General features: G+C 33.0%; 1 protein-coding gene and 1 long non-coding RNA gene across 10 annotated transcripts in view; both read right to left on the bottom strand.

The window, feature by feature from the left end:
- Positions 1-5,746: 5,746 nt before the first annotated feature.
- LOC126768952 (poly(rC)-binding protein 3) overlaps positions 5,747-25,337 on the bottom strand; it is a 247,576-nt gene continuing 227,985 nt past the window's right edge. For 5 of the 8 annotated variants that reach the window (XM_050487436.1, XM_050487441.1, XM_050487439.1 and 2 more), the window contains 8 exons: positions 24,062-24,214; positions 23,489-23,596; positions 23,171-23,290; positions 18,628-18,729; positions 11,958-12,051; positions 11,592-11,716; positions 11,202-11,356; positions 8,100-10,216 (listed from right to left, as the gene is read on the bottom strand). In XM_050487436.1, coding sequence (XP_050343393.1) covers positions 9,925-10,216; positions 11,202-11,356; positions 11,592-11,716; positions 11,958-12,051; positions 18,628-18,729; positions 23,171-23,290; positions 23,489-23,596; positions 24,062-24,214 — 1,149 coding nt within the window. In that variant the 3' untranslated portion in view covers positions 8,100-9,924. Of the gene's footprint in view, positions 7,010-8,099; positions 10,217-11,201; positions 11,357-11,591; positions 11,717-11,957; positions 12,052-13,396; positions 13,499-18,627; positions 18,730-23,170; positions 23,291-23,488; positions 23,597-24,061; positions 24,215-25,337 lie in introns of those variants that run through there. The other 3 variants (XM_050487444.1, XM_050487438.1, XM_050487443.1) reach the window with 3 other exon arrangements.
- Positions 5,747-25,337, bottom strand: part of LOC126769087 (uncharacterized) — a 187,439-nt gene continuing 167,848 nt past the window's right edge. For both annotated transcript variants that reach the window (XR_007669331.1, XR_007669332.1), the window contains exon 2: positions 5,747-6,759. This is a non-coding gene — a long non-coding RNA (uncharacterized LOC126769087). The remainder of the gene's footprint in view (positions 6,760-25,337) is intronic.

The raw sequence follows: 25,337 nt of genomic DNA, 5'->3' as shown, positions 1-25,337 counted from the left end.
TTTTAAAAATATATTCCTTAAGCAGATTTAATACAGGTTGAAAGTTCCTTTTAAAATGTCATTAAAAATGTTGAATAATTTTACTTATACAGATTTTTTTAAAGAAAACTATTGTGATTATAGTTAAAAGGTATGATTTAATTGGTAATCTTCGTTTCCATGCTGGTATTTTGGTGTAGAAACTTCTGTCAACATTGATTTTTGCTAGCAATCATCTTATGCAATCATCTTATCAATGCAATCAATAGCAATCTGATAAATCTAATAAAGTGTATTAAAAAAGTGTAGTAACATTTTAAAATAAAAGCAATATGACGTATCCCATTCCCCGACTTAGTTATATGAGAGTTTTTCAAACGATGGGACGTTACGAATTTGTTGACATAGTAACTAGATTGTAACTAATACGCCAAGTGTTCACTATCCGGAAATTGCCCAACTCAATTAAAAAAACGGAAAGGTTGAAGGTACGATATTAGCACTCCAGAATTTGATGTCTATATATTTTTTTCAGACTGGTTAATGGCCCCCTTGATGGTAAACAAGCACCACCGCACATCGCCATCAACCTGGGGAAATAAGTTTTTAGGTCGATTAAGCCTGTAGTACTACTGGCTCACTCACATTTTAAGCAGGAACACAACAATATTAAATATTACTGTTTTCGGCAGAATATGTGATAATATGGGGTGGTACCTATGCATTTTTGCACAATACTTCAATTTGAATCAAGCTTTCATGTGAATTTAATACGGGAACTGAAGCGTATATATACTGTAGCTTGTACCAATAAGAGTTTGCTACTATTTTATCCTATATACGACTTATATATAAAATAATATAAATAAATATATATTATAATGTAAATTTTATACATACGTATAAAATATATATATATATAAATATACTAAGAAAATAAGTTTTATTGCATAAGATATTGATGTTATTTTCTGGTCTCAATTATATTTATAACTCATTTTTGCGAGATAAGACAATATCCAACGTCGTTATCATATAAAATGCATCACTTGCATTATTGCAGCATTCGTTGATAGTAATCGCAAATTTAGTATAAGCTTTTGTTATTTCTAAGATTTTCAGGTTCCAAAATTATTTGGAAGAAAAAAGAAGAGGGCCCACGAGAAAGTCGAATACAATATTTTCAAATATACATGAGAAGCGACAGCCAGTGATTTAATTTCTATAAATAATAACCTTTATATAAATATTTAGATCCTAGGTGCAAGTAAATTGTGCGAACAGCTCTCTCAGTGATGAAATAATGAAAAAATATATTAGTGTTAGAGAGTCCGTTTATTGAGAAATGATTCTATACCGTACAGGTATACTGCTTCACAAACAAAGTCACTTGGTATATTATGGTTGAGCGAATCAAATTAAGAGAATACTGCTTTAATCGTTTAAATTCGGATAATTTATGAGAGATTATTAAGAAACATGAGCACATTTTTAATTTTCAGTTTCTCGAAGTCGCCATTGTGCCACCGACTTTGGGAACTCAGATGTTATTATGTCCCTTGTGCCTACACACACTTTACGTGTTACACACACACACGTTACACTGGCTTACTCTTTAAACCGGAACATAACAATACTAAGTATTACTCCTCCAAATAATCATGAGATTATCGGTCAGCATGACTAGTGCAATACGTTGAACCATCTGTGGGCTGTTGAGTCGATGTGACTGGTTTTTTATTATATTTTAAAAGCTTGTAGAAGTAAAGACGCTTCCCTACCGGTGAAGGACTTACATAATATATTCTTTTCCTTTACCATCTAAAAAGTAATGTTAAGTAGCAGATCGTTAATGTCACGCTGCTTCGCTAAAACATTACCTCCCAGGTTTGGAGCTTGTTACAATGAGGGTTCGACACATGTGGCAGTTTTTCAATGAAATTACACACATCCAGGTTTCGTCACGATGTTAATCTTCATCGCCGAGAACGAAATAAATTAAGCATATAACATTCAGTGGCTTGTCTAGGTTTGAACCAGCGATCAGCGTGAAGATACACGCGTTCTAAGCATTGCACCATCTCGCTTCATTCTACCATCTAATCTCCAAAATCAATTAGTTCGCCACGACGCTCGAGTAAATCATTTAACATCGTGGTATCCCCTATTGCAAGAAGCTATATTTTAGTATATATTTCACAAAAAAAAACATGTTCATATTATTTTATATGTTTAAATGCTAATAAATCTTATTAGTCCACTAGAAGCCGCATACGCTATAGAAATTTGAGAAGTTTAAAGTTAAAATTAAGAATAAAATTGGGATTTCGTGAATAAAAGAGATTTCTTTTATTTACACACTTTAATGAATAAACATAATGAAAACAAACATTAATTTTATCGAAACTAACCATAATGACAGTATACTGTAACCGTACGTACAACATTTATATTAACATTAATCAATTCAATTCACAAAACGATTAGATATGTTGACAATTACATTGATATTTGAAAGATATGACAAGTGAAAATCTAACTGTTTGATCTACGTGTCACTTATCTATAGTACCACTAAAGATTTGCAAAGAACATAATAATTGATTAAGTACCTACATTAACTGAAGGCTCTGTCTTTTGGATTTATATTTAAAAGAGCGCAAGGGTAGATCAGAGTGGGATCAAGTTTTAAGTATCTAGTATAAGTAGTCAAAAATATATTACAATACTCTTGTATTTTTTTCACATACATATGTAGACATATCTTATATAATAGCCATACAAGGATTAATAACATGTCTTTTTATTATGTAAAATAATTCATTAAGTAATTGTTGCTTTATTGAAATTATTAAATTAATTTTATTACTTACATATAAAGACAGAACCTTTCAGAGCTCATTTAATTGCATACATTTTCTATTAATTGTAATACATCAATTATATTAGAATTTGAACACCACATATAATATAGATTAATATATTATAAAAATGGATTTCATGTTTATTTGCAAAGAAGTTTTAAGAGGGATGATCATTGAGATAGCCATAATTGATCAAAAAGGTTATCATTAAATAATTTAAATGCTTATAAAAATTGTAAAAGAGATTGACAGATTTTTTGTTATTAGTTATTGTTCTGATATAGATCTTAACTATACTCAGTCAAAGTACGAATGACTTTATTGCTAAATAAATTTAAAAAATGGCACAGCTCACTCTGGGTTCAACCAAAAGACTCTAGAGTCAATCATTCGTATACCTCGTCAACTATGCCTTGAAAAATTATACAATTTAATTAATTATTCTTATTTCAGACAAGATACGATTCTAAGTACATTTTTTAAATATTCTCAAAATTACAACAGATAAAGATAAGCTTTAGAAGTATTTGTATAGTGACTTTAAACTCGTTTGTGAAATAAACTTATATCGACTAAAATTATTATTATTATTTACCCTGGTATTCTACAATATTATAAATCGAGATTTGCAACTCCAAGTTGAAATGTGTGTTTGAAGAATTAAACGAACATTTATATAAATTCATATTGAGTTGAATATTATATAAGCACAACAAACTACACAACCCTTTTTACCCAATCATCGTAAATCTTTAGAGATTTTTAAATTACTTTTATAATATTTTTCATGCAATATTTCAATTTCTTTTAAAAAAACAACGCATCCTAATAGGAATGAACGCGTTTCATACCAATTAAAAAAAAAGTTATATTTACCTTGAACTTATTAGTCGCAAAGTTTTAATGAGTTCCAAAACAGTGCAATAACAATAAAAGATTCAGGTGCTAACACGAATAAAAATTTACAAACATTTAGTATATATTTGCTAAAATTGATTTTTAAAATACACTTTTTTACAGCGCAGTTTGACCCTGTCTAATAATTAAATAATATATACCGAAACGAAGCAAATGTAAAAAGAAATAAAAAAGGCACGATATGCTTTATTAAGCACGTTGCGACAAATTTTCAACAAAAACATGCAAATATTTTTTAAACAGAGATTTTTATTTAATAATAATAATAGTTTTTTTTTTATCCTTTGGCTGGATTTTTAGGGGTAAATTAAAAATGTAAATATGTGTTCCCTAAAATATTAATACACGACACTGATCTGAATAATAACATTAGAAGTGCATATTACGCATATATAATAATTTATTTATAAAGACAAAGTAGACACGAATGTCTTCTGCCTCGTTTTCCTAGTGGAAAATTTATACGACGAACATTTTAACGTCGCATTATATATTTCAGCTACAATTAAATTCCAACAAAACTAACACGATTACTTCAGACCTAACTTATATAAACATTTAAATAATTGAGCAAATCAAAATAACAGTAACAATAATACCTAAGATAATACGATTACAATATTGGATGTTTTTCAAAGTATTAAAAATTATTTATATACTTGAAAATAGTACAGTAAGTAATATTTTAAAATGTCATTGTACTAAATATATAATTCAACAACACCAATAGACTAATAAATACTTCTTTATCAGAAGGTATCTGCGTTATAATTGCCATTAATAGCATGCCATCGAATTACATTAGCAACGTCCTACGTTGTGACCACGTGACCTCGCTACTGAAGCGTTCTCTAGAACTATTGACACGCCTTCCGACGAATCTTCAGTTTAAAATGTCGTAGCATGCCGCACAAAAGTGCTTCTTCAATCGTACATCACAGCTATAGAATTACCTCTCTCTCTCTAGTAACTCTTTTAACGTTACTGAGTTATTTGTATAGATTATAATCTACTATACCTGCGTGTTACTTAAAGTTAAAAAGCTCTATACATTGTCTTATTTTTATATATATTTTATATAAATAATTGAGTTTATTATTTTTATTGCTAAGATAAAATACTTTAAGTGAGAGCACGCAAACATATGTTTTCGACATACACATGTATAGTTAAATAAAATACAGTATAAAATAAAAAATAACCAATTGGAACAATAATTTTGACTAGAATTTATTAAATAACGTTTTGTCTTTTATTATCAGACCAATTTGACTAGTACTAAAAGATATTATTAATTGTAATTATAATAATTTTAAAAACGTCACAAACACAAAATCAGTATAATCATTGTATATAGATATTTGGCACTAAAGTTCAAAAATTCACAATTAAATACTGGAAGGGAAGACATGGGGGATACGTTAAGGATATGTGTAAAGATTATTTATCCTAACTGTGAAAGTGGACTTACTCTAGGGTGCAAAATAATATAATTGGTGGTTTTAATTAATGTATTTCAATTTTTAAGATATCGAATAGTTCCGAATAGTAAGAGTAATTTTTTTATATATTAACTTTACTGTTTATTATTGGCATTGTTGCATGTATTTTGGCACAAAATATTTGATTAAATGTGGCACTATTCTTTCCTAAAAGATCAAAAATACTTTACTGGAAAGCATCTTAATACGCTGGTCCTATACTTACCTTAGTCTAGTTAAATCTAAACATTTTTTTTTATTTTTGTTTTTTATGTTGCTTACCACAGACAATCTAAAATCTCAATCTAAGACTAAATATCATGAGCAGTCTGGAGAGGGTAATAAAGTAATCGAAATAAAGTGTTCTTAATTCACTAAATTGTAACTACTTTCAGAATAATTTAGCAATAAATCCACAACATTCATAATGTTAAACAAATTCAACAATCTTTGGCTTTGATCCCTGGACCAATATTATTTATTCGACTTAAAACGTTGTTGCCGATGTACACGAGGTGTTTATTATGTAAGAATTCTTCAAATGTTAAATAAATAAGAAGACTATCACATTTAGTAACACTATTTTACATCTAACGTCTTTTTTGTGATAATAGACGATATTTTAAAATATAATATACTGAATGTTTCAGTTCGCCACCGTTTCTCTGTTAATGTAAGTTTCTTAAAGGATTTGATCCCATCGGTTTCGTAAAGCCACGTCGCGTTCGCACGACGCACCTTGTACAACTTACAAACTGGCTATTAATGACAATTTTGTACAATTAGAATATATCAAAAAGATCAATGTATCATAATGTTAAGAGCGTCCAAACTTTTTTCAATTTATATGACACTTTAAAACAAAAAGTTCTTCAGTGCAGGTCAAGTAATTAACATTCGATTTTTGGAACAAAATTGCCATTAAACGCAAGAGTGTATGAATGCCTACTGTAACACCTAATTTTCCAGGTAATTACGATAACGTTATTTACAAATATTGTCTTTAACCCTCTCACTCTGTTCGCTAGTCTAACGCTAAGCTACGTCAGCGGATCCGAGGTCGATTGTAACGCATCTACATCTAATGTACGCCGACGCTCGATTAAATCATTTCGAACATTTGTTCACTTCCGATCAGTCCTCAACTGATCATAAATAATGAAAAATCCAACCGAATATAGAATTATTTGACCGCTTAAATCTGTAGTAAATTCGATCAGCTTAGTCACTCCCGACATCGGAAATCTTATTCCCTGAACAGTGAACAAAGGCAAAAAATTATAGAATTTCATTATGCGCTCCTTATATTTATCGTCGTGCACTGTTCACGGACCGAATAAATATTCAAAATTTCAGTCCTTTAATTAGTTTTCATCATTCACGTGTCGAATCCCTACATCTTCTTTCGACAATCGATCACACCGACGGGTGAGCTCCAATCAATCGTACATTGGAGAATAAATATAAGAATATCTAAAATACTTATAAACTCGTAACAAATGTAAACATACATTCAGCTATTTGGCGATCGCTTTCCTCTCGTTTCCCGATCGTTTGGTCGAAGTTTTTTTTTATTTGAAGAAGTATATCGGAGCCAGATTCCCATATTGCGGTTGGATGTAGTAGCGGTCGGTGTTGTAGAACTTGGTTGCAATGCTGGGAGTCTGGCTACGGAGCCCCATTCAATGGATCGGCGCCTTGACGATGTGGTTGGGCGCGATGTAGTGGTAGCCAGGCAGCGGCAGCCCCGCCGTCTCCATCGTGATCCTGCAACGGGAGAGAGCTGCTCAGTCACACGCTTACGACCTTCGAAGGTATTCCATTAATGTTACGGTAAATTGGATTTGGAAACATTGAGGAGTTTCGACGGGACGAATAGTAGACGCTATAGGCGTCTCGTCCGTTTTTGTGGAAAAACTAGGAGACAAATTAAAATGTAGGGAAAGAAACATCTTACCAGGATATTGGATGATCCAGTGAGCTGTAGGATGAAGGTACACGTTGGACCGAATGTCAGCTTTTCAGGTATCACAGGAATATTAAGAGTCTGAGTAGACAGGAAAGTGGCGTGGGTCTTGAGGAAGCTTTGTATTTCAGACCGTATTAAAATATTTATCTGTACCTGACACGAAAACACATTAGACAAATATCGGTATACCGATGGCATAGGGAGAAAGGAAAACGACACATTTTGTTATGATTTTATTAAGTAAGTTCTTAACACTTTTTTCTTAACAATACTAGCGAATAATACGATTCCTGAAAAGAAAATGTTTATTATCTTATAGTTAACATGATTTTAAATTACGAATAAAAATTATATTGACAGGCAAATAATCTGCTTTCCACCTGGAACTATATCTAACTTTAAAACATTCGAATTGGACCTCGATTTTATGTTCGCCCTAACTAACGAGATATTGTAAAGGTAAAACGTAGTTATTATTATCCTCATCATTATCTACTTGTCTATAACTTTTGATTCTATTAACTAACTCGTCTCAATATTATGAAATACAAAACATTCCGTTCTACAATAACTAACCTAACTCCTTAACCGATGACAAGTTTTCACAAATTATTTTTATAAAATACTATTATTGCTGTGAAAGTGAAATATTAAAAAGACAATATATTTAAAGTGTTTCGATATATAAAGAAAACGTTATTCTATAATATTTTGTTATATTGATATAACTTTAGCAATTCGCCGTTATCTTCGTAAATTTTAACCTTATTACGATAATCTAATTTAATTAAAAAAATATACAGAGTTAAAACTCATCTATCGCCATCAAACTATACTTCAGTTATATATATATATATATATATATATATATATATATATATATATATATATATATATATTTATGTATCAATAATGCAGGATAATTATACGAAATTATTTTATTTTGTTAATAATTTGATTTTGTCAAATTTTTACAACAAAAGGAGACTTTATGAACAAATCGTTTCCAGAATTTGAAGTATGGTTTGATGTCATCGCTAGACACCCTGTATTTGTTTTACATTAGACTTCTATATAATCGTTTAAACGCGAAGCACTCTGTATACCTACATCCTTTAAGCTTCTACGTATTTCTACTATTGTCACTTTCGTAGTTATCGTTAGATGACTATTGCTTTAGGTGTAATTTAAATAAACAGATTTAAAAATTATTAAATTATTTATGTAGCATCGATTGAAATTATTTGTCAAAATAAAAGCGATTTAACAAATGTAAAATTTTGAATTTTCTTCACATGTAATTGAAAAATATTTTAAGACATAAAATATGAAAATAGATTTTATAAAAAATTAATATTACTTTTGTTTATACTAATATAAACCAGGGCTTATAAGTAATATGTATGCAAAAAATATCTACAAAGTTTAACCGTCAGATTGAAAAGTAATAATTGTGGGGAACATATAACCCCACGACAAAACAAAAAAAAAAAAAAAAAGAAACGTTAAAATGGGGAAAACGATAAGAAGGACCTAAGAAAACTTTAATTTTAGAATACCATCTATATAGAACAGCATCTAAATATTACGTCTAACCTAAAACTACTTTTAAATGACTACCAACGATATAAAAATATGAGCTAAGCTTCATTTTTAAACATGACTCTAATACGCGATGTTAAACCACTTAATGTTGCCAGTCCTCGTTCGTGGATTTATAAAAAAATAAATACATCTAGCAAAATATACTTTTACACTGTGTTGTTTATATTTTATAGTATGTGTGTTTATACAACAACCAAACCAATAAGACATAATTGATTGTCTACGCGAGTGTGAATAATCTTTTAATTTGAAGACATTTATGTGCAGAATATATGCAGTTTGTTGAGACAAACGACAAAATTTAGTGAAATATATTTTATCACTATGTGTTGAAAAAGTAATACAAATAATGCAAATTTTAAGTCGCTAGTTTTCGCGTATCGATCGTAAGATAAAACTACAAGATGCTCATTACAAGTAAATGATACAGCTCGTTTCACAAGCATTCCTGACCGTCATTATGTACCTAATAATTATTATATTTTGTTGAATTTACGGGAATGTGGAATATATGACGTTGTTCGCAGATAAGACAAATGGTTTAAAATATTTTGAACAGTATAATTAATCATTAGTAAAACATATTTTGAATAAATTAAGTTAATTAAAAGTTATTCAGTTTATGTATAGCGAATGAACTAAGACTGCTTAATATTATTTTTTTTCCAACGTGTAACGAATTATTCTGTAAGGAGTTGTAACCGAATGTTCCCCGTTATTACTTTCCAACCCGTGTATACCTTAAGTAGACGTAACAGTCTTTTACAATTTTACACCGACAACGAGATTCACAGTGCGTCACACATAAACAGTGACGTAATTAGCTCACTCATACAGACGTGACTTACTACGAACTGGTTTTAAATAATACATTTCTAAAACATATAAAGTATATTTCATCGATTTCTAATACGACAGTCACAGATAAGCGATTTAAAAATCGTTCCTAAAATAAAAAGAACGGGACCGACTACGAAGAAAGCGCACCCGAAGTCTTTCTCGAATAGATATCGATATTCTTTGGACGAGCGGTGTCAACCCTAGAAAGGGAGAGGGATACGAGGGAAAGAAATCGATCCGGCGGGATCCCCGACGATATCGACGCGGCCTAGTAGGGGCTGTATTTATTGCGCTCCTTGGAGGTCTTGGAGGGCGGCTCGTCGTCGGCGCGGCGCGCGAAGGACTTGTGCGAGCGGTGCACGCCCGTGGTCTGCACGGGCGGCGCCGCGCCCGCCAGCAGGTCCGACAGCCCGCCCAGCGCCGACAGCGAGCTCAGCGCGCCCAGCGCGCCGCTCTTGCTGAGCAGCTGCGCGAGCGGGATGGCGGACGCCAGCGGGCTCGTGCCGCTGCCGCCCGCGCCCGACGCGCTACCCTCCAGATTCGCCTTCTGTAGCTCCACACTGCGGGGCCGGGACAGGACTCTTGTAAAGGGCCAGGCGACAACCTGAGACGTCTCGATGCCGGCAGACCGAGCGCGAGCGCGGGCGCGACCGCTTTTGTAAAATTGTCCGAGTGAAGGATAACGTTCAGTGATCTTTAAATCTTCAATCATAAAAAGAAGAATTTCCCGTAATAGTTTCTCCAACTTACAGTTTATCATCGTCAAGCTAACTGCCTCTGCGTCTCTGTGTGCATCTAATCATTTAATACTCGTTATTAACTAATCGTGTATTCCGTTGTAGTATAATTTGTTATTTATCAGCGGTTGTGTTAATATTTATAACTGTCAATTATTTAATAAAAGAAAAAGTAGCATTATAAAATAAATTATTTTTGTAGTATGTGAAATTTAAATATGTGTGAAATATTTCAAAATTATTTCTCTTTTGCCTTAAATTTCATTAATTATAAGAAATTAAATCACAGAGCTTTCGAATTGAGAGACAAAATGCTCTCATTCGTTATGCTAATATTAATATTAGTTTTCACTTAGTTTACTGAAAAAATATACAAATTCACGTCATAACAAAAAGTTGATTTAGTCAGTTGCAACATGAAGCGTCCATTAAAATTATATAATTGATTAATAGCACACATTAGTTTGTTAAATTAATATTCGTTAAAACGGAAATGATCTTCCAGCGCTGTCGATTACATAAACCGCCGATAAAAGTATATATGAAACGAGCATTAATTTTTAATTCGTTAAATGGTTGCGCATATCGGATCAGCGGGCGAAGTGTATTGTTTAAATCAATTCGGTCATCGAAACGCCCCAATAAAAGGTAGAGACAAATCAAAGGAATCTCAGGGATGACAAATAAACTGTTGCTTAAAGGTGGGCTAGGCATAACGTTTTGGATGAATGGGTTACAATTTGTTCGTGGGGCATAAGTAGGGATATTTTAGAGGATTTGTTAGTTTAAATAATATTAAAAGACTTGCCTCATATTGATGAGATACTGGGCCAGAGCAACGGAGTCAGGGTTGCCGGAGATCGTGATGGTGCGGTCGGTGCTTCCCCCCTCGCGCTCTTCGCAATTCGAAATCCGGATCATTGCACCTGAGATTTGGCGAATTTCTGCGATTTTGGTGCCACCCTAAAATGTACGCATAGTATTTACTCATACTGTGTTTAAACCAACAAAAAAAAGTAATTCTTTGTATATATATTTTTTGCATTAACTTTTAAAATTGCCACCATTTACCATACATGCTTTAGGAGGAAAAAAATAATCATCATGTACATAATATATTAATAAATCTGTAAAAGTCGTGTTAAAGCACTATAAATCGGTATGTGCAAATATTTGAAGGCCAGAAACTGCGACTGACCTTGCCGATGATGCAGCCGATGAGCTCGTTGGGCACCGTCATCTCGTGCGACTGCTGGTTGGTGGCAGGCGTATTGCGCGTCTGGTTGGACGTACGTAGCTGCGAGCCGGCCAGCGCCGCCAGCGCTGCACACGGACACGTAATTTGTTTATTTAGTTGTGTTGTTTACTTGGCACGATCTTAATTGGGAATTCAACTTCATTGCATGTATGTGCTTAGTTTAATTTCATTTGCTTACAATTCTTTTAAAAATATATTGAGATAATGGAGAACATTTAACATCACGCTGTGACAAAATTCTTGACTGAACAAGGAAAATCGGTTGAAGCCATGAGTGAGAAACCATTTTAAGCTTTCAGTAATTACCTGCTGGATTAAGACCGCCAGTACTCGCTGGTCCGAGACCTCCAAGTCCAAGAGCAGCTAATCCTGCTAACGGAGATTTAGCTAGTCCACCCATCTGGAAAATAATAAATTGTAAGTACGTCTGGTTTTGTGACTGAGGCAAAGACAATATAATTATAATGTTTTCAAGCTCCAGCTGCTTGTTTTCATCTTCGTTGAAATGAGGATGGGATCGCTGGAGAGGGTTGCCTGGGTAAAAATTAAATTTTAGAGTAATAATTATTGTTTCAAAGAAAATTCGCATTTATACTGCAAGTGTTAAACTACAAAAACAGTTTTTTGTTTTAATTTTATATTATAGTTTTATATTTTCTTAGAATTTAATTTATGGTACGTGAAAAACGGCAATGCGAATACTCTTTGCTCGAAAGTCCACCACGTTGTGAGTTTCGAGTGGTGCTGCCCGCGAAAAAATGCATTGCCATAATCAGGAAGAGGATAAATTCATTTTGAATTGTATAACTGAACAAGTAGTGTCATGTATGTACATGCACTTCACGGCGGTTATTCATTGAATTATAACGTATTACAAAAAAAAAGTCAAGGCGTGGTAAAGGCTAAGTAGGGATAGGTGCATATATAGGAATATTGTAAAAATCATTTGCGCCATCTTAATGCAAGTGAATGTTTAAAACTTAAAGCTTGTTTTGGCGATGCCAGAAAACAAACAGATAAAGCTTGATATATTACGAACAATATCTACGAATACATTTTCTACGTAATGATTCAATGTACAATTATGCTGAAAAAAATGGTAGGATATCTACTTTTAAATATTTATGCTGTTAAATGTTACACACTAACTATAGGAGCCGGGGTAACGTGCATCTTATCGGACCTAGGAATTGGATATCATGTTATGTACTTCCTAACAAAGCATAGGGTATCAGCGCAAAATAAATAAATAAATAAATGAGAACATTCCACACCATTGGGACATCTACATCATTCATATTTAGTTGTTAACTACTACGGGGAATGAAAAGACATCTAAGCCAACTCGGGGGGATATGGGGCAGCACCAATCACATAAATTCACTTTTCATCCCACTCAACCTCATAGAGAAATGGCATTTCACCGGTTGCCCGTATCCTACTTTAACAATTAATAAATTAAGAATATAATATGATGATTTTGCAAGCTGGCGTTAACTTTTAATTATTACAAAAAAATTGAAGTGTATTTAGTAAAAAAATAAACTATAAATTAAACTAAACGTTTATACGACGAATAATGTTATATTCTTCACTTACAAACTGCACCAAAAATACAACGACATTAATACTACTGACGAGTAACCCGCCCACGATCACAGTAAAGAGAGCATAGAGATCGGAAGATTCGAGAAGTAGTGGTAAGGGTTATCGGGGCTCTATGAGGTCGGGCGGCGGTCACTCACAAGGTGGTGTTCGTGCAGCGGCGGCAGCAGGTGCGCGGGAGGCAGCGCGCCCACCAGGGGCGGCTTCATCTCCAGCACGGGGAACATGGGCGCGCACACCGCCTGCCACACCACACCCGTCACATACCCTCTCACTACCACACAAACGTCCTAACCTGTGCTAACTCTCGATAACAACTTCTAATATAATTATATGATATAATAAAACAACAGTTGTTCTATTCTTGTTAGAGGTATTGTATTGTTGAATCGTTTCTTGTTTCAATTATTGCTAAATAGTTAATGGAAAGAGTCATAACGAAAGAAACCTCTTGATTGAGGAGATGTTCAAAAGACCGCGGAATGGAAGGGTTGGATACCGGATAACCGATTTTTGTAACCCTTATTTTTTTTTCTTTTACTCTTACACTGTGTAAAAAAGCATCTTTTTAAATTTTTAAATAAATAAAACTCGGGGCCTTAAAATTTTAGACTACAGGATTAGGCCTAAATTTACATATTATTTATTTATTTATTAATGCATATATGTACATATATTGCTCTCCGATGTTTGTGATGCATTTTTCTTATCTTGGCAGTAATAAAACTAGCCACCATTTTTTGACTGATTCTGACATTATAAAATACTTAGTGACGAATTTGTAGCAGTTCATCGTTTCTTTCGAATCATGCTCAGAGTAATGTCTCATCTTTAATCAAAAAATTTGGTGTAGGATCCTCACCACGCTGTTCGAAAAAGTGGTTAGGGACGACGATTTATTGTTGGTTATGATGGAACGCAAGTTGTCTCCATTATTGCACCCTTGATTATTAAATCTCGAAATACTCGAAAACGCTTAATATCAGAGAGACTAAAACATGGAATACATACTTGAATTAGTTCTCAATTACCATGGTACTAAGAAAGCAACTTTAGCATTCCTTCCCCTCCATTCGGCGTTTTTTTGGAAATTCCCTCGTATGTTAACCCACACGTTCATATGGGGAATGTTACATATACACGTTACTTAGCACATTTCAACAATTTGGTACGTCGAAGTTAAGATACGCGACATTAAATATGATACTTCCGACCTTGTTTATTTGTGTGCGCTTCTACATTCCTATTATTTAACATAATCCGCATTGCCTATGCCATAGATCTAACGTAAAAACTGAATAAGCTGTAAGGTGCTTTTCTAATCTATATATCTGCGGTAGTCTTTTATGTGTAATTTAATTAATGATCGACAAAATACTTAATGATAATAGGTATGAATTATTTATTTTTTTAATTTTAAAAATAATATGACAAATAGAAATAGTCAATATTTTACGGATTTGAAAACTAGCCAATACTATTTGACTTGTCACCGTTGAACATGAAGTCAAAGCTTGAGAGGATGAATCTATTCCATCCACTGCATTATCTATTATTACTATTATCTCGGATCTAAATATTTACATTTGAGTAAGTGGCAAAGAGTAAAAAGCTTTACAACCTAGAAAATGTATATTAATTATTTTTCATAGCATTATTTAAAAAAAAAAATACGTATTTGACACGCGCAAATCGTGGTACAACCCTTGTGTCGCCTAATAAATCAGCGGGACGTGACGTACTGAGCAGACATGTGACACTTTTCTCCGCAAACACAGGTCTGTGAGGTCTGCGCGGGGAATGTTTATCGGTCACGCACTAATGAGCAATATCAACGACGTACATACTTATCCACCTCTGAAGCAGAAACATTATTATGTGGTCGACCGTTTATTTTCGTGTTACCTTATATCTTCTCTTTGTAATCCAACTTCGATGAACTTATTTCAATTTGACTAAAAAGCTACCACTATCAAATAATGGTAGAAAACTAGCAAATTTGACACTTGTTTTCTTTGGAAGGCGCGTTTCAATAGCTATCCGTGTTTAATATATAAATAGTCACGTTTATTTACAAATAAAAATATAAAAACAAAGATTTTTTCAAACGTATTTAAATAATTTGTCTGCATTTACAACTGTAAATGTATGTAACTTAAAAACAATATGTTTAATCATGTTGAAGAAAAGCTAAGCTATTAAAACGTATTATATGTATTAAAACGTATTTTATGTATGTATTTGAATGAGTATAATAAGAAATTAGTTGTTTTCGGAGTCTGTACCGATCAAAGCAAGAATAACAAGATTATGTGTATATAATTATAATACAATATGTATTCATAATTAAATGACCTTTCCTTGTCCTGCTCAGGCTAGAAAAAACCCACTATAAAAAAAAATATAACTGGTTAGGTTTTATATAAAGGAGAATGGCGATAATGTATGTATTTTTTAGATCCACTGATAGCGTACAACATGGAAACTTAGTAATAGTTGTAGAACTTGACAAAACTAAAAAAAAGCAAATGGTAAGTCTAGAAAGGTGGGAGAAAAAAAAAAAAAAAAAAACAGTAAAAGATAATATAAAATTATTCCCAAGTACGGTAGAGGTTATTGTTCAATTGTATTAGAATAATATTTATATGAATAGGTATAATATAGATATGTACTTTATCTCTCTAGCGAAGTAAATATGTGTGTATGAAGTCCTAAGATTTATTTCATAGTCCAACATTGGTAGTATTTTGTAAATACGCATAATAGGTACGCTTTATATTTTGTTATTTTTAGTTCATCAAAATTAAACTTTATTAATAATAATGAAAAAACTTTATTAATAAATTAATAATAATATATGTTGTCTATTCTTAATTACTGCCTGCGAAGGCAGATCCGAGACAGCTGTTGAGAAGACTGATACACAGATCCATGATAATATAGGAATTACTATGGTTTTGACAACCGATTCAAAATTAACCTCAACACTTTTTATAAAAAATTTAAATAAATTATTAAAAAATGAATAAGACAATATTAACTTGACGATATTTTATTTGTTTGTAATTATTTAAGTACATGGTAAATAGATGTATATAAGAGGATGCTGTGATTATGGTTTAGTTTGCGATACTATAATAGTGTCTTCATATTTTCTTTTTCGTTTAAACTTTTTTCTTAGATATTTTATTCGATAATAAATTTGCAATTGAAAGATTATCTAAGAATGAAGCTGGTGCAGCAACATAGCTCTGGTGTCTAGCATTTTTTTTATAGAAGAGGAAGGCGGACGAGCATATGGGCCACCTGATGGTAAGTGGTCACCAACGCCCATAGACATTGGCATTGTAAGAAATGTTAACCATCGCTTACGTCACCAATGCACCACCAACCTTGGGATCAAAGATGTTATGTCCCTTGTGCCTGTAATTACACAAGCTCACTCACCCTTCAAACCGGAACACAACAATACCAAGTACTGCTGTTTTGCGGTGAAATATCTGATGAGTGGGTGGTACCTACCCAGACGAGCTTGCACAAAGCTCTACCCAAAAGCGTAACAAATATACCAATATGCACGCAGCAGCCTACTGTCCGTGTACAGGCCACTGACAATAATAGCCTAACAAGACACTCTGCCCCTCCAGCCTTTTATCAACTGCAATGTATGTGTAGTAGGACTTGCTTCTTATGTGCCTAGATTTAACTCTACTATGTAAAATAACCGAGGGGCTGTCATCAAATATCCCTTCTAAAGGTAACATTTGCTCATCCCTAAATAGTCGTTAAAAATCCACTAAATCGCATAAAACTTAAAATGTCACGTTTAAATTGAATACTTTTAATTCAATTGTCATGACAACAAAATGGTCTATGGTGCCGTTCCGTTACTGCATGACGACTAAGAAATTATGATTTTCTTTCTTTTGACACCCGTATCCTAGAACCTCAATATTTTTTATATAAAATTTTATAATTACAATTTATATAAACTACATAAACAATGAACAATGCTTTCTTAATTTTTTAATTAAGCGGGTTAGTCTGGTTTTGTGACTGAGGCAAAGACAATATAATTATAATGTTTTCAAGCTCCAGCTGCTTGTTTTCATCTTCGTTGAAATGAGGATGGGATCGCTGGAGAGGGTTGCCTGGGTAAAAATTAAATTTTAGAGTAATAATTATTGTTTCAAAGAAAATTCGCATTTATACTGCAAGTGTTAAACTACAAAAACAGTTTTTTGTTTTAATTTTATATTATAGTTTTATATTTTCTTAGAATTTAATTTATGGTACGTGAAAAACGGCAATGCGAATACTCTTTGCTCGAAAGTCCACCACGTTGTGAGTTTCGAGTGGTGCTGCCCGCGAAAAAATGCATTGCCATAATCAGGAAGAGGATAAATTCATTTTGAATTGTATAACTGAACAAGTAGTGTCATGTATGTACATGCACTTCACGGCGGTTATTCATTGAATTATAACGTATTACAAAAAAAAAGTCAAGGCGTGGTAAAGGCTAAGTAGGGATAGGTGCATATATAGGAATATTGTAAAAATCATTTGCGCCATCTTAATGCAAGTGAATGTTTAAAACTTAAAGCTTGTTTTGGCGATGCCAGAAAACAAACAGATAAAGCTTGATATATTACGAACAATATCTACGAATACATTTTCTACGTAATGATTCAATGTACAATTATGCTGAAAAAAATGGTAGGATATCTACTTTTAAATATTTATGCTGTTAAATGTTACACACTAACTATAGGAGCCGGGGTAACGTGCATCTTATCGGACCTAGGAATTGGATATCATGTTATGTACTTCCTAACAAAGCATAGGGTATCAGCGCAAAATAAATAAATAAATAAATGAGAACATTCCACACCATTGGGACATCTACATCATTCATATTTAGTTGTTAACTACTACGGGGAATGAAAAGACATCTAAGCCAACTCGGGGGGATATGGGGCAGCACCAATCACATAAATTCACTTTTCATCCCACTCAACCTCATAGAGAAATGGCATTTCACCGGTTGCCCGTATCCTACTTTAACAATTAATAAATTAAGAATATAATATGATGATTTTGCAAGCTGGCGTTAACTTTTAATTATTAAAGTATTTAGACGATGGACAATAATATTTTTTTAAAAAAATAAACTATAAATTAAACTAAACGTTTATACGACGAATAATGTTATATTCTTCACTTACAAACTGCACCAAAAATACAACGACATTAATACTACTGACGAGTAACCCGCCCACGATCACAGTAAAGAGAGCATAGAGATCGGAAGATTCGAGAAGTAGTGGTAATGGTTATCGGGGCTCTATGAGGTCGGGCGGCGGTCACTCACAAGGTGGTGTTCGTGCAGCGGCGGCAGCAGGTGCGCGGGAGGCAGCGCGCCCACCAGGGGCGGCTTCATCTCCAGCACGGGGAACATGGGCGCGCACACCGCCTGCCACACCACACCCGTCACATACCCTCTCACTACCACACAAACGTCCTAACCTGTGCTAACTCTCGATAACAACTTCTAATATAATTATATGATATAATAAAACAACAGTTGTTCTATTCTTGTTAGAGGTATTGTATTGTTGAATCGTTTCTTGTTTCAATTATTGCTAAATAGTTAATGGAAAGAGTCATAACGAAAGAAACCTCTTGATTGAGGAGATGTTCAAAAGACCGCGGAATGGAAGGGTTGGATACCGGATAACCGATTTTTGTAACCCTTATTTTTTTTTCTTTTACTCTTACACTGTGTAAAAAAGCATCTTTTTAAATTTTTAAATAAATAAAACTCGGGGCCTTAAAATTTTAGACTACAGGATTAGGCCTAAATTTACATATTATTTATTTATTTATTAATGCATATATGTACATATATTGCTCTCCGATGTTTGTGATGCATTTTTCTTATCTTGGCAGTAATAAAACTAGCCACCATTTTTTGACTGATTCTGACATTATAAAATACTTAGTGACGAATTTGTAGCAGTTCATCGTTTCTTTCGAATCATGCTCAGAGTAATGTCTCATCTTTAATCAAAAAATTTGGTGTAGGATCCTCACCACGCTGTTCGAAAAAGTGGTTAGGGACGACGATTTATTGTTGGTTATGATGGAACGCAAGTTGTCTCCATTATTGCACCCTTGATTATTAAATCTCGAAATACTCGAAAACGCTTAATATCAGAGAGACTAAAACATGGAATACATACTTGAATTAGTTCTCAATTACCATGGTACCAAGAAAGCAACTTTAGCATTCCTTCCCCTCCATTCGGCGTTTTTTTGGAAATTCCCTCGTATGTTAACCCACACGTTCATATGGGGAATGTTACATATACACGTTACTTAGCACATTTCAACAATTTGGTACGTCGAAGTTAAGATACGCGACATTAAATATGATACTTCCGACCTTGTTTATTTGTGTGCGTTTCTACATTCCTATTATTTAACATAACCCGCACTGCCTATGCCATAGATCTAACGTAAAAACTGAATAAGCTGTAAGGTGCTTTTCTAATCTATATATCTGCGGTAGTCTTTTATGTGTAATTTAATTAATGATCGACAAAATACTTAATGATAATAGGTATGAATTATTTATTTTTTTAATTTTAAAAAGAATATGACAAATAGAAATAGTCAATATTTTACGGATTTGAAAACTAGCCAATACTATTTGACTTGTCACCGTTGAACATGAAGTCAAAGCTTGAGAGGATGAGTCTATTCCATCCACTGCATTATCTATTATTACTATTATCTCGGATCTAAATATTTACATTTGAGTAAGTGGCAAAGAGTAAAAAGCTTTACAACCTAGAAAATGTATATTAATTATTTTTCATAGCATTATTTAAAAAAAAAAATACGTATTTGACACGCGCAAATCGTGGTACAACCCTTGTGTCGCCTAATAAATCAGCGGGACGTGACGTACTGAGCAGACATGTGACACTTTTCTCCGCAAACACAGGTCTGTGAGGTCTGCGCGGGGAATGTTTATCGGTCACGCACTAATGAGCAATATCAACGACGTACATACTTATCCACCTCTGAAGCAGAAACATTATTATGTGGTCGACCGTTTATTTTCGTGTTACCTTATATCTTCTCTTTGTAATCCAACTTCGATGAACTTATTTCAATTTGACTAAAAAGCTACCACTATCAAATAATGGTAGAAAACTAGCAAATTTGACACTTGTTTTCTTTGGAAGGCGCGTTTCAATAGCTATCCGTGTTTAATATATAAATAGTCACGTTTATTTACAAATAAAAATATAAAAACAAAGATTTTTTCAAACGTATTTAAATAATTTGTCTGCATTTACAACTGTAAATGTATGTAACTTAAAAACAATATGTTTAATCATGTTGAAGAAAAGCTAAGCTATTAAAACGTATTATATGTATTAAAACGTATTTTATGTATGTATTTGAATGAGTATAATAAGAAATTAGTTGTTTTCGGAGTCTGTACCGATCAAAGCAAGAATAACAAGATTATGTGTATATAATTATAATACAATATGTATTCATAATTAAATGACCTTTCCTTGTCCTGCTCAGGCTAGAAAAAACCCACTATAAAAAAAATATAACTGGTTAGGTTTTATATAAAGGAGAATGGCGATAATGTATGTATTTTTTTGATCCACTGATAGCGTACAACATGGAAACTTAGTAATAGTTGTAGAACTTGACAAAACTAAAAAAAAGCAAATGGTAAGTCTAGAAAGGTGGGAGAAAAATAAAAAAAAAAAACAGTAAAAGATAATATAAAATTATTACCAAGTACGGTAGAGGTTATTGTTCAATTGTATTAGAATAATATTTATATGAATAGGTATAATATAGATATGTACTTTATCTCTCTAGCGAAGTAAATATGTGTGTATGAAGTCCTAAGATTTATTTCATAGTTCAACATTGGTAGTATTTTGTAAATACGCATAATAGGTACGCTTTATATTTTGTTATTTTTAGTTCATCAAAATTAAACTTTATTAATAATAATATATGTTGTCTATTCTTAATTACTGCCTGCGAAGGCAGATCCGGGACAGCTGTTGAGAAGACTGCAGATCCATGATAATATAGGAATTACTATGGTTTTGACAACCGATTCAAAATTACCCTCAACACTTTTTATAAAAAATTTAAATGAATTATTAAAAAATGAATAAGACAATATTAACTTGATGATATTTTATTTGTTTGTAATTATTTAAGTACATGGTAAATAGATGTATATAAGAGGATGCTGTGATTATGGTTTAGTTTGCGATACTATAATAGTGTCTTCATATTTTCTTTTTCGTTTAAACTTTTTTCTTAGATATTTTATTCGATAATAAATTTGTAATTGAAAGATTATCTAAGAATGAAGCTGGTGCAGCAACATAGCTCTGGTGTCTAGCATTTTTTTTATAGAAGAGGAAGGCGGACGAGCATATGGGCCACCTGATGGTAAGTGGTCACCAACGCCCATAGACATTGGCATTGTAAGAAATGTTAACCATCGCTTACGTCACCAATGCACCACCAACCTTGGGATCAAAGATGTTATGTCCCTTGTGCCTGTAATTACACAAGCTCACTCACCCTTCAAAACGGAACACAACAATACCAAGTACTGCTGTTTTGCGGTGAAATATCTGATGAGTGGGTGGTACCTACCCAGACGAGCTTGCACAAAGCTCTACCCAAAAGCGTAACAAATATACCAATATGCACGCAGCAGCCTACTGTCCGTGTACAGGCCACTGACAATAATAGCCTAACAAGACACTCTGCCCCTCCAGCCTTTTATCAACTGCAATGTATGTGTAGTAGGACTTGCTTCTTATGTGCCTAGATTTAACTCTACTATGTAAAATAACCGAGGGGCTGTCATCAAATATCCCTTCTAAAGGTAACATTTGCTCATCCCTAAATAGTCGTTAAAAATCCACTAAATCGCATAAAACTTAAAACGTCACGTTTAAATTGAATACTTTTAATTCAATTGTCATGACAACAAAATGGTCTATGGTGCCGTTCCGTTACTGCATGACGACTAAGAAATTATGATTTTCTTTCTTTTGACACCCGTATCCTAGAACCTCAATATTTTTTTATATAAACATTTCAAAATTTTATAATTACAATTTATATAAACTACATAAACAATGAACAATGCTTTCTTAATTTTTTAATTAAGCGGGTTAGCCATTCTCCTTTAAATAATAATATTTCATATATTTTTCTTTTAAAACTAGATTTGGTATTAACAATATACGCATGTAATACGCTTTTGAAAAGAGATAATCAGGTAATTTCGGCTTCGTAGAGCTAGTTATAACTAGAACGGAAGCCGATTGTCTCTTTCCGAAGCTCGATGTGCAATATTTGTTACCGGCTACTATATTTTGTAAAATTTGAGGTATGAATACCTAATCCATCTTTTCAAATATGCTTTACAAACAATATTTAAATTAGCGTGTTTCTTTACAAACCAATCTCAAAATTATATTATAATCTTTCTGAAAATATCTCAAATTATAAATATATAATAAAGTAACAGCCTGTTAATGTCTCACTGCTGGGCTAAGGCCTTTTCTCCTTTTGAGGAGACAGGTTAAAGCTTATTCCAACACACTGCTCCAATGCATATTGCTGGATACGCATGAGACAGATTTGTCAACCAACACATGCAGACTTTCTTATGATGTTTTCCTTCACCACCAAGCTCGAGTCTAATTGTAAGTACAAATTAGAAACATGAAAATACAGTTGTGCTTGAAACCGCAATCATCATTTAATATTCATTTATTCTGCCATCTGTACCATCTCGTATTAATACATAATAATGTATAAATTAAACGAATTCAACTTACATCTTGCGCCGGCACAGCATAATTTCCCTGTATTGTGTAAGCTTGTCCGCCAGCTAGTATGACAGGTCCTGCGACATTTGGCTTTGGTCTGTATGGAATTGTTGCACCTTTTGGTGGACTCTGAATAAAAAAAAATTAAATTTAAATTTTAGTTTACAATATATAAAATAGTAGTCGATACTATTAGCAATATTTATATATGCAGAATAAATGAGTCAGTACAACATATGCATATGTGTCAAAAGTTCTAATGGGAAATTATACTCTGAGTATACAGACAGTTGGACTAGTATTAATATATTGTATATTTGAACTCACCTCGAGCATAACACAGCAAATGTGATAAATGCACTGTGTTATAGCATCGCATGTGCCACTGATTGTCACCGCTCTCTCAGTTGAGTTTGGAAGCATCTCACTGGCAACCTTTAATAAAATATATTTAATTTTTAATATATTCATTAAAAAGTAATAAATTCTATTTTTGTAATACATATCTGAAAGTTTTATACAGGCAAATAATTTTAAATTGTTAGTTACGCTTTTAAATATTAATGATGGACACATTTTTGTATAAATAATAAGATTTTAATGAATTTTAGATGAAACATTCAATAGTACATATATTTATTAATATTTTTAACATTATGTAAATTATATGAAAGAAAAAAAAAACTGTAACAGTCACAAATACATACATAGAAAATTTGTATAATTCAAAATTGTGTGGAAAGACAGCACTTGCGTCGGTATATCGGGTGGTATCGGCGTCCTTAGACCTTATTAAGCTAACTTTTACGACCCGATCCCGAGGTCCTAGGTTCTAATCGGGATCGGATCGGTAAAAGTCGGTGGGTTTGTGGCCCGAGTCATGAATCCGGCAGACCGTACCTGTATGTTGGCGCCCGTGACGTCGCGGATCTCCTTGATCTTGGAGCCGCCCTTGCCGATGAGCGAGCCGCACTGCGACGCGGGCACGATGAGCCGCAGCGTGATGGGCGCGCGCGAGCCGCCGCCGCCGCCCTCGTTGAACTGCGAGCACCACTGCAACGTGTATTTTTAAATATACAAATACATATTAACTCGGTGGCAGGGCCCTGTGCGAGCTTGTCGTGGTAGGTCCCCCCTCTCGATCCATATTCTACCGCCAAACGACAATAAATATTGTTGTTTTCCGGTTTAAGGGTTTAGGTTTAGTGTGCTAGTATAATTACAGGCATATAGGCATGGCGCATTGGCGATGAAAGGGGTGGTTGATATTTCTTATATCGCCAATAACTATGGGCGGTGGTGACTGTTTACCACCAGGTAGCCCATTTACCCGTCTACCTACCTATATTATGAAATAAATATACCTGCACCTCCGAAGTGCCCTACAATTTTCGAATTTATAAATTTTCAAATAATCAAAATAAATTATTTTATATGATATTTCTATATTTTAACCTTTCCAATAGTCAAAGTAGTTATTACCACCTGATTTGAAAAGAAAACACCCCAAGAAGAAGAATCAGCGCGATTATAATTATTTGTTACTATTATTAACTCCCCTTTAAAAAATTATTATTTTAAGTCAAATTGTTCTGAATTTTAACTAAACAATGAATTGAAAAACTTTAGTTTAAAAAAGGTTTTTATCATATCAATTCGAAGCTAATTTAAATTGACTCATACTAGCATAATGAATAACTGTTTACGTTTTAAATTAATTTGAAAAAAATGTTTTTATATATTAATGGAATGGACTACAACATTAAACAGGATGAATTATGCCTCAAGCTGTAGAAATTGAAACAAAGCATAGATTTACATATATCATGGGATTCCCGAATAGTTTCGCTATATTGTTCACTACATAATAAGTTCTTGATTATTATATCTTTATTTATATTACAACACTATTCCACTTAACTACTTATATTCACTTTAGATTTACTTCCGTTCTGATAACGAATGTGGCATTAAAATTTCTCTTAATTACCTAAAATCTTGACAATGATATGATATATATATGATCATTGATTGTAGCGAAATTTGTTTATTATTAACGTAACTGGTACATTTTATCAAGCTATTTCCTTAAGGTATTTCTGTCTTCTTCCCTTTTTTGTTTTCGAGTTTATTAAAAATAGTATATTTACAACGAATTCCAAAAATAAATATTATT

This window comes from Nymphalis io, chromosome 6, assembly GCF_905147045.1.
Source record: "Nymphalis io chromosome 6, ilAglIoxx1.1, whole genome shotgun sequence".
Classification (NCBI taxonomy): Eukaryota; Metazoa; Arthropoda; class Insecta; order Lepidoptera; family Nymphalidae; genus Nymphalis; species Nymphalis io.
This window is presented reverse-complemented; position numbering and strand designations above follow the sequence as displayed.